This window comes from Mauremys mutica, chromosome 9 (assembly GCF_020497125.1).
Source record: "Mauremys mutica isolate MM-2020 ecotype Southern chromosome 9, ASM2049712v1, whole genome shotgun sequence".
NCBI classification, from domain to species: domain Eukaryota; kingdom Metazoa; phylum Chordata; order Testudines; family Geoemydidae; genus Mauremys; species Mauremys mutica.
The window spans coordinates 80,803,949-80,814,075 of record NC_059080.1 but is presented as its reverse complement, the minus strand read 5'-3'; the positions used below and the strand labels follow the sequence as shown (position 1 = coordinate 80,814,075).

The 10,127-nt window shown below is 42.6% G+C and overlaps 1 protein-coding gene across 1 annotated transcript in view; it reads left to right on the top strand.

The window, feature by feature from the left end:
• Positions 1-2,925: 2,925 nt before the first annotated feature.
• The window catches only part of PLCH1 (phospholipase C eta 1), a 137,581-nt gene continuing 130,379 nt past the window's right edge, over positions 2,926-10,127 (top strand). The window contains exon 1 of the mRNA XM_045031540.1: positions 2,926-3,038. Coding sequence (XP_044887475.1) covers positions 2,960-3,038 — 79 coding nt within the window. The 5' untranslated portion in view covers positions 2,926-2,959. The remainder of the gene's footprint in view (positions 3,039-10,127) is intronic.

Below are 10,127 nucleotides of genomic sequence, written 5' to 3'. Positions count from 1 at the left end.
AATCATGTTTATTACAGTAGTGCCAAAGGGCCAACCAAGAGTGGTGCCCCATTGTGCTAGGTGCTGTACAGAGAGTCATAGACGCTCCCAGCCCCGAAGAGTTTACAATTTAAAAAGACCAGACAGACACATGGTAGGGGAAGAGGTGGAACACAGAAGCAGAGTGAACTTTGTGATGGCAGTTACATATTTGCGGGGGGTGAGGGGGAGATGGGTTTACTTAGGAGGGAAGGAAGTGAGCGGGAGAGGAGGATAAGGTGGGCAGGTGAGGAGTGAAGCTGATTGAAGAGACTGAGGGTGCGAGGAGTGGAGCAAACAGCCAGTCAGCTCAGGGCAGAGAAAGTCCAGCTAAAACTATAGAAAGTTCTTTGAATGTGCCAAGGTCCCTGCTTTCCCTGCACCTGCTCCGACCAGCTGAAGTCTCTGGCTTGCCGCTATGTGCAGTTTTCTCCTAAGGCCACATGGTGGTGGGGAGAGGAGGCACCCACCGTCCTGGGGATGAGATGAGCAGAGACCTCATCCAAAGGGGCAGGAACTCAGTGCAGCTGCAGAGCATACTGCAGGCTCCTCCCCAGCAAAGGGGACTGCTCTGCTGGACACTGGGGAGGATGCTGCACTGCTAAGATTACTCCTTCCACTGCTGTTCCCCTTTCCTAGCACCTGCCTGGATTATGACTCCTTACTGTACCCCAGTGGGGAAAGGAGGAGGAGGTGGGAGAGATGGAGAGACTGCTAGTGCCATATGGCCAATTCAATGGCCTTGCCTGCCTTAGGACATTGCCCCATTCAGGAGTACAGAAGAGGTGTACAGAAAATGCAGGCTGCAGAATCTAGTGTTAGAGAGGTAGGGTGGTCCAGTGGTTAGGGCACTATCCTAGGACTTGAGACACCTGGGTTATGTTCCCTGCTTTGCCACAGATGTCCTGTGTGACCATAGGTAAGCCACTTAGTCTCTCTGTGCCTCAGTGCCCCTCTGTAAAATGGGGTAACAGCACTGCTCTGCCTCAGAGGTCTGATGAGGAAGGTATATTAAAGATTGTATGGAGCTCAGTTACTATGGTGTTGGGGACCATATAAGTGTCTTAGTGAGGAAGCTGGAGGCAGGTCAGTCAAAATTCTTGGGTTTGCCTGCTGCTCGCTCATACTAATGCTGATTGACAATAGAGTGAATGCTGGCTACATGGTGCCAGATTTTCAAATGCTGAGCAACCACAACTGAGGCCAAATTTTCAAAAGAGCTACAATCCCCTTCAGGCACCAAAATAATTGGTCAGATTTTATTATTACTACAGTGCCTAGTAGCCCTAGTCATGGACCGGGACCACATCAAAAGTGTTTCGCATCCAGCCCCCATTTTCATCTTGGGGGGTACTTTGGAAAATCTGGCTGCTTATTTGATGCCTAAATAGATGCTGACCTCTTTTGAAAATGTGATCCTAACAAGGGTGCTGAGCTCTTTTGGAAATCTGATCTTTAGTGTCATAAGTAACAAATCCCATTGTGAAGGGAATATTCTTGACAGATCTATAAACCCTTTTATTTGTCAGGTTGAGCCTTAACCAAGTCTGTACTAACAGGCCCTGCTATGATGGGATGGATTTTGCAAGGCCCATTTCTAATTAACAAAAGGTTGGAATTCTTCAAAAATGAATTTAGTAAAATGGTTTGAATAAATAAAGCCTTGTTTTGAGATATATCCACCAGCTTTTTAAGAGTTACATTTTATCTTCTCTGGCCACGTCTGCACTAGCGAGCTTGCAGCGGCACAGCTGTATGGATGCAGCTCGCTGCTGTAAGATCACTCATGTAGCCGCTATATGCTCTCTTGTCAACATAATAAAACCACCTCAACCAGCAGCGGTAGCTATGGCAACTAAAGAAGCTCTCCCGCTGACAGCTATGCACACTACCACTTATGCAAATGAAACTTATGTTGCTCAGGGAAGTGTTTTTTCGGCACCCCAGAGCGACATAAGTTTTGCTGACATAAATGGTAGTGTAGACATGGCCTCTGATCCCTGAAAATAATAGTTACAACTGTTTACATTGTCTTCTCTTGTAGCAATGGAACACAAGCACTGAAGGGCTGATTTTTTTCCTCAGCTACACACGTTTTTCACTTAGCTTGTCTTTGTTTAAAATTTGATTAGAGTGCATTTTCATTTTAATTGACTCATAAATATTAATGACCTGATTAAGCAAAATTGGCTGTTGGAGCTATTAAGTTCTGAGAAATTTCTGGGGCCTGTTATAAGAAAGGTTATTGTCTGTTCCGAGGGCTATCACTGCTAGCATTCTGTAGTAAATTCCCCTTGAAGAGTCTCTTGATAGGCTTGCTCCTGCCGCTCTTGAAAACCCACACTGCCTTCAACTGGAGCAGGATTGGACCCTCAGTCCCTAACGTGAGTGGGTATTTTTCTAGCTCCCAGAATGTCAGTCAGCTGAGGAGCCGCTGTAAAAGGGCCATGGCCTGAAGTTTTTGGAGTCACCATGACTGACTACTTTTTTCCAGAGGTCGGCGAAGGAGTGGGTGAAAGGGGACAAATGGCTCGAAGATTAATCTTCTTCCCCACCCCAGTCAAGCTGCTTGGGGGAGCTGGAATCCCATTTGCATAGCAGACAAGAAACTGACGTGTGAATTAGTATAGTCTGGAGGGTTAAACTGTGCATGTTGTGTGCTGTAGTAGGTTCCTAGGTGCCTAGATATCTTGGAGATGGGCACATTAGAAATCCTGAGAGTGACAGACAACAGACAATAGTCACTGTAGCATTTTGAGTAAAGCTGTTGGGCTATTTTGCATAAAGAATGCCAATAAACATACCTTTATTACAACTATAATAATTATATATATCTTTCTTTTTGTTTAATAGAGGGATAAGGTGTGTAGTATCTATAATTGTATTCTGTTTCATTCTGCAGGGTAATTGTCTTTGATGCTGAACAGGAAGTCTTGTTACAATGAGTTATTGGAGCCTGGATAAGAAAAGTTGTCTGCAGTACTGCAGACATTTTTTAGTGGACAATGGCGTATTTCATGGTAAGCTGCATGTTTTCTTTTCATTTCTTACTTCACTCAGATGCAACTGAGATTGTATAGCGGCACATAACTAGGTAATAATTATCTTCTTGTAGATAAAAAGTAGATTTAGTAATGCTTTTTAATGTTTTGGAGTTACAGTTTTTACGTGGCAAGATAACAGGGCATAGTTTGTTATGGAAGTGCTTATTGAGGCATACAAAGATAACACTTTAATTACAATTTACCATAATAAAAATGTATTGATTGATGGTGTAGGTCAGGGGTATCATGTAAACATATCGGGAAAGTTCTGCTTTTATACCACTGATGATGGCCAGAAATACTGGAGAAAATCCTGCAATTTACAATTTTCCCCTTGCTTTGGGCACAGTCATGTTCTGTGTCTTTTATGTTTAAGACAAACAGTCATATTCAGTACTGATGTGTTTCCATTGACGTTCATGGTGTTGCACCCAGTTATATCAGGGTTGAATTTGGGCCAAAATCTCCAAGATCACTTAAGCCAGGGGTTCTCAGACTTTTGTACTGGTGACCCCTTTCACACAGCAAGCCTCCGAGTGCGACCCCCCCCTTATACATTTAAAACACTTTTTTACCTATTACCATTATAAATGCTGGAGGCAAAGCAGGGTTTGGGGTGGAGGCTGACAGCTCGCGACCCCCCATGTAATAACCTCGCGACCCCCTGAGGGGGTCCCGACCCCCAGTTTGAGAACCCCTGACTTAAGCTCCCTGGTAAAGTGGTAGTTCAGCAGGCAGTACTTTTGTCACTCCCTCATGGAGATGTAGTTTTCATTTGTGCTGAAAGAGAACTGTTTGGGATGTGGGAGGAGGATTTTTGGTTGGTGTAGCTGACCAGGTCTAGATTAAAGCCGTGTTCCTTAGGTAGGCAGCTTTGTATCTGGCCAAGAGGCTTGTGAGCATCCCTGTTTTGAATAACGTGCTTTTAATTTCTTGTCAATTCGTATGACTGTATATTTTAATGAGTATTGGAGACTTTCAAGATAACTGCTTTGACTACCTGAATCTACAGTCCAGAGTTTTTTAAAGCAGTAATCAAACCTTTCATTTAAGTCTTTTTGTTATTCAGTATTTTCCCCAGTTCATCTTGCATTTTCCCATTTGTCTCTCAATGTGGACAGAATGAGGCGCAGCAGGTTCCTTAGTACGTAGAACTCAGCTACAGGAGGGATAGTGACTGCCTAAGATCCTGCCTATGCTGTAATTCTTAACTAAGTTTGTAACTACAGTAGTTAGTGGCTGTATCTGAGCACAACATAGTTAATACTCAGTAAGCACGGCAGCTAACACTAGGTCACCCTTTTCAGAGACTAGGCTGACATATAGTCGTCCTCCGGTAACTGGTTTGGCATGCGGCTTTTGTATATTATACCCGTGATACCCCCACCACCACCCAGGCCAGTTGTCCTTCCTCCCAGCTCTCTGTGTATCTCAGAGTGCACTGAACCCAGGTGATGCTGGTGCCACTCTGTGTTCATGTACTCCAGGTACTATATTCCCCTGCTGAGACACTAGATATAGCTGCCCAATTTTTTCCAGAATGCACCAATACAAACAGTTGAACATAGTGGTTGGTGTGAATGCACACACATGGCTGCGCTACGAATAAGGTTTCTGTGTGGACACAACTCAGTTGTATATTTTGTAACTATGTTAGGTGAGTGTCATGAACTAGTTACAAAAGCACTGTATTGGTAGTACAGACAGGGCCATAGTCGGGATCATGTTCAAGGCTGTTCACCACCTAACAGTAGTAAAACATGTTCTTGTGCTATATTCAAAGTGAGCCATAGTCACTGCTCTATTTCATCTCTGCAGCCCCATTGACATCACTGGGGTTGGACAGGTGTAGCTAATGGCTGAATATTGCCCCAGTACATGATACAACACACCTAGTGTGGACTCATACCACCCCTGTGATGATGGTCTAACACACTGCAATATATTTATACTAAGATGTAAGGCCTGATTCTCCTCTCACTTACAGTTGGGCAAAACAGGAGTAATTCTACTTGAATCAGTGGTTCTGATTCTGAGTGTCATTGTTGCTGGGCCATCAGAGCCCCAACCCCTCTTGTTTTCCCCATGGTTTATATTAAATGTGGGCCATAGGAAACAGAAACTCTGGCTCACAGAACACTGGCCATGCGTACCTCTCTCCCTGGAACATTTCCTCCCATCACCTCCTTCCCCCTTACATATCCCCTATGGTAGAGGCTGGGAAGGGAAGTGAAGCAGGGTCCTTATGTTTACTGTATACTAGTCAGAGGAGGCCCTCTGTCTTAGGGGTGTTCCTCAAAGGCAATGTCCATCAGCTTTCCAATCCCTGTACCCCACGAGAGTAGTGTCCTTGGGGATCACAGTGGAGAATCAGGCCCAGTGATTTATGCTAGTGTAAAATTGGTGTAATTTAGGCAACAATAAGACCCATAATCTTACAGCAGTAACACTGCAGTCATCTAGGCAATTTCTGTGGAAAACTGGAGTCTGTATGGTTTTTTAAAATTAGATATGCTATTTTAATCACTAAGTGCTGCAGGACTAAGCAAGGTGAGGGAGTGTTCTCCACTTATAAAGGGGGCACAGGGTAACCAATTCCTTACAGAAGGGGTCCAAGGTTATTCTCCCTAGGAAAATATTTGAAAGCATGAAATTTGATGGAATCTGGTGGATTCCAAAGTAAAACCTCCACCTTTCAGAATTAACTTTTACCTCAGACTCAGAAAGTTATCTCTGGAGTTATGGTTTTGTGTATCAAGAGGACAGGGATGAACTCCATCGGCGACAGGGAAATCCCTGTGTATCCCTCTTTTAACACTGGTGAAAGTGATGGGTGTTTCTTTGAGGGCTGGCTATTAGTACAAGTGAAGTAGGTGATTGATTATGGCCCTGCCATTTTGGGTTTTGTGCAAGCTTTGTGATTCATGAGCTGGCTCTTCTGAAGCCAGATCTGGCAGGGAGATAACTCATAACCTGATCCCTTCCCTCCAGCAGTTTGGGCTCCTGTTGTTGCTTGGGGCCCAGTTGCTGCCAGTCATAAAATTGATCCTGCTTATTATGATCATAGTAAAACTTATATTTAATACAAGGATCTAACTTAAACCAGCCAAAGCAAAGAGATTCAAGAGTTATGGCTGTCACCTTCTGTATCTGTACTCATGAAATCCTTGCCCTGTTGAAGTCAATGGCAAAACTCCTACTGACTTTAATGCAGCCAGGATTTCACCCATGGTATCTATGTAGTGCAGGAAGTTCACAAGGGTTTCTGTGGAACTATGTGTAGTGAATGTGCTAAAATAATGTTTGTACTCATATTTGCAGTGCTAAGTTTTGTGCTGAGTTACTTGAGTTTGCACATATGTCACTTAATGCAGGATTTGGCTTGAAACACTGCACAACGTTTTGCTAGTGTCACTGCCTCTAAGGGTATGTCTACACTACCCGCTGGATTGGTGGGCAGCGATCGATCCAGCAGGGGTCGATTTATTGCGTCTAGTCTAGACATGATACATCGATCCCCGAGCGCTCGCCTGTCGACTCCTGTACTCCACCACCGCGAGAGGCGCAGGCAGAGTCGATGGGGGAGCGGCAGCAGTTGACTCACTGTGGTGAAGATACCACATTCTAAGTACGTTGACTTCAGCAACGTGAATAACATTATTCATGGAGCTGAAGATGCGTAACTTAGATCGATCCCTTCCCTCCCCACCCCCCAGAGTAGACCAGGCCTTATTCTATAATATATATTTCTTTGGCAGCTTTAGCTGTTTAAATGTTAGACAGGTACACAAGGGGGCAGTATAGGACTTAATATAAAGTTGCATTCTTTTAATAAATTTAAACCTACAAAGTATCTAAAAGATTGTACATCTTTGAACAATGAACCGTGTTTTTGGAAATAATAAGTACTCGAAAGCTTACAGTTAACAAAGTGAATCAGAATTATGTAACTATTAACATAGTCATTTTAAAAGGTTTTTTGGATATCAAATAAGCATTTCAATTTCCAGTTTCTAAATGAGAGACAATGTAACTGTAATTACTCCATATAAACCTAAAGAAGCTCTTTATATAGTGGAGACTATTCAAAAGATATATATATGTATTTTTAAAAAAGAACTTCTGAGATTCTGCCACAAATGTAAATTACAGTGTTTCCTGCAGAGGGGGAAAAAGCTCCTCTTTTCATTGTAAGCTAACTTGAGTTAAGAACTCACCTTTTTTCTTCAAGTGACTTGCCTGTGGTTACAGACAAAGTCTGTAGCAGAGCAGAGTTGAACCCCAGTCTCTGGCTAGGTTTTCTCAAATAGAATTGTTGAGTCACAAAAAGGACATTTAAACAGCCTATTGAGAAATTTGGCTCCTCCTGGCACACCTGGAATGCATTTTGCATTCACACACACAAGGGCTCCCAGTGATGCACAGATGATCACACAATCGTTTGGAGTAGAGTTGCTTTGAGCACAGCTGCTGACTGTTGCACTAGCACTGTTTCACTGTGGACTGCAAGCACTGGTGTAATAACCCCATTGATGAAAGTAGTCCTCTCACTATTTTTCTGCAGTGGCCTGAGTGGTCTACTTTCAGCACTCTGTAGCACAGGTGTCAAGTTTGCCAAAGACACCTCTACTAACATCCTTGTACATACTGTAGAGCTCGTTGTGCTTTACTGTGATTCGCTAGTAAGACCTGTTAGCACGCGAAGTTTCTTATTGCTTGTCACATTTACCAAGAATCTGTCCCAAACGCTGTAGGGAGCAGTTCTTCACTGGCTAGAAGGGGCAGTAGGTGAGTTAATAGGTCTATTCCTCCTCTGGAGTCTATGGGCTGGTTCCTCAGCTGGTGTAAGTTGGGATAGCTACACTGAAGATAATGGGGCTACCCTGCTAAACACCAGCTGAGGCCTGGCACTATGATTCTATGGATGCTTCCAGGAGCCAACTTCTTGCCCAGCTGCGGTAGAATCAACAGCAACTTGCTCCCTTCATCTGCTGTTGTCCTATTCTTTGCAAGAGACACTTGCAAGGAGGCGAGAAGTGCAACTGCTGCTTCAGAGGGAAGAAGCTGGCTCAGGATGAATGGCGCTAAATAAATACAAGATAGTCCTACTTTTATGTTCAAATGTCTGTTATTTTCCAAAACGATGGTGATATTGCCGAAGTACAAGGCACCTGTAAAATGAAGGCAGATATTATCATGATGATCAGTATTAAATAATAAATAAACGGTAAGGCAAATCCTGCAAAATATTTCTCAGTCTTTGCTCTATCAAAACTCCCAAGGGACTGAGGGCAGGTTGACACTTAAAATCCTGCACTGATGCAGCTGCGGCACTGTAGATTGTCAGTGAAGACGCTCCTATGTTGAAGGGAGAGCTTCTCCATTTGCCAGAGAGGCGGTAGCTATGTCAGCGGGAGAAGCTTTGCCGTCGACATAGCGCTGTCTATATGGGGGATTAGGTTGATATAACTATGTTGCTCAGGTGTATGGATTTTTCACACCCCTGAGCGACATAGTTATACTGATATAAGTCTGGAGTGTAGACCTGGCCTGAATAGGGATTAAAGAATTTGGCACAATAATAATAATAATGTAAACACATTGCTTCTCATGCAAGTATTTAAAAGAACATACTGGATTTCTGTCTGTATATTAAGCATAGTCCAGTACAGATACAGAGGAGAAATAATGTCCAAAATAAAGGAAAGAAGGGGAAGGGTTAATCAAATGCTTTCACTCTTATAGGGCATGATCAAAAAGGCTACTGAAGTCAATAGGGATCATTCAGTGGGTTTTTCATCAGGCATCTAAAGAGCAAAAAAAAGCATTAATTCATATAAAGAAAGTTACTTTTGTATTAGAAGCATGAAAAGTCTTGCAGCCAAAAAGCTGCAGTCGGCAAGACTTGGAGGTCCTTGTGCATGGGGCCAGTGATGAGAATATGAAGCAAAGCTTGTGTAACTATTATAGCAGTGTCTAGCAAGAAAAGCTTTTGCCTTTTCCTCCCGAGTCCACTAACACCTAGCCCCAGGTATAGTGAATGCTTGCCTGAGGTGGCTTATGTAAGTCTCATAAGTCATGTGAATATATTATATGAATACTGAAGTGGAGAGGAAGTTTGTTGAAGAAAAGCGCCATTGTAGAGTTTCCCCTGGGCTAGGCAATGAGGCTCAGCACCATTTTCATCACAGGCCTGTACTTTAAAAGTGCAGTCTAGCCCTATGATCTCCCACAAATTTAAGTTATTGTCTTGCATTGTTGGAGGACTAGATCCCTGTGTGTTCATACTTATTTTCCACCTTTCTTTGTAGTAGATGTTATAATACACCTGACTATGAACTTTTATGAAAGGACTGAAAGCAAATAGCCACTATTGTTCTAAAGGTTGAATTACAATTCAGATTAATTTATTGAAATCCTTATTAATTTAGAAATCCAATATTCTTTTGGTCCCGAGGACCCAAATTTGCTAGAGTTGGCAATTCTCATGAGATCTCCATGTCTGTGATCAGAGCTAGAAATGTTTGCAATTTATTGAACAATTATATAATCCCTCGCATAACTATGTGTATATCTGTTTATTGTCACTTCAGCAGTGCCAATGTTTACTGAAGTTAATGCTTTAGTTTTGGTGTGTGGATTAAACATTTGCTAACTTGTACATCCCTTTAATAAAAGCCTGTTCAAAGGTAACATCACTTTTTCCTGCGTTGGTTTTCTTGCCTTTAGGCGCTACTAGTTCTAGTTGAAGAATATTAATAACTTTCTTGTAAAACAGCATCTCAGCCATCCACATTATAATATTTATTCAGCTGTGTATTACAATTAATACCAACATTGTAGGAAAGATTTATTCAGTTTTTACAAAGACATTTCCTAAGGTAATCACAGCAAATCTGGAAGAGCCAAGTTTTGATGTGTGAGCAGTCTCACCGAAATGCATAAATAAGCCCTGCAGTGCAATGATAGAAGTGAAGACTGAATCATGGAAAAGAAAGCAGAGAAGGGATAAATATGGTGCTTAATTTTTTATGTCTCTGACTTATTTAGATGTAAGAAGTTCAG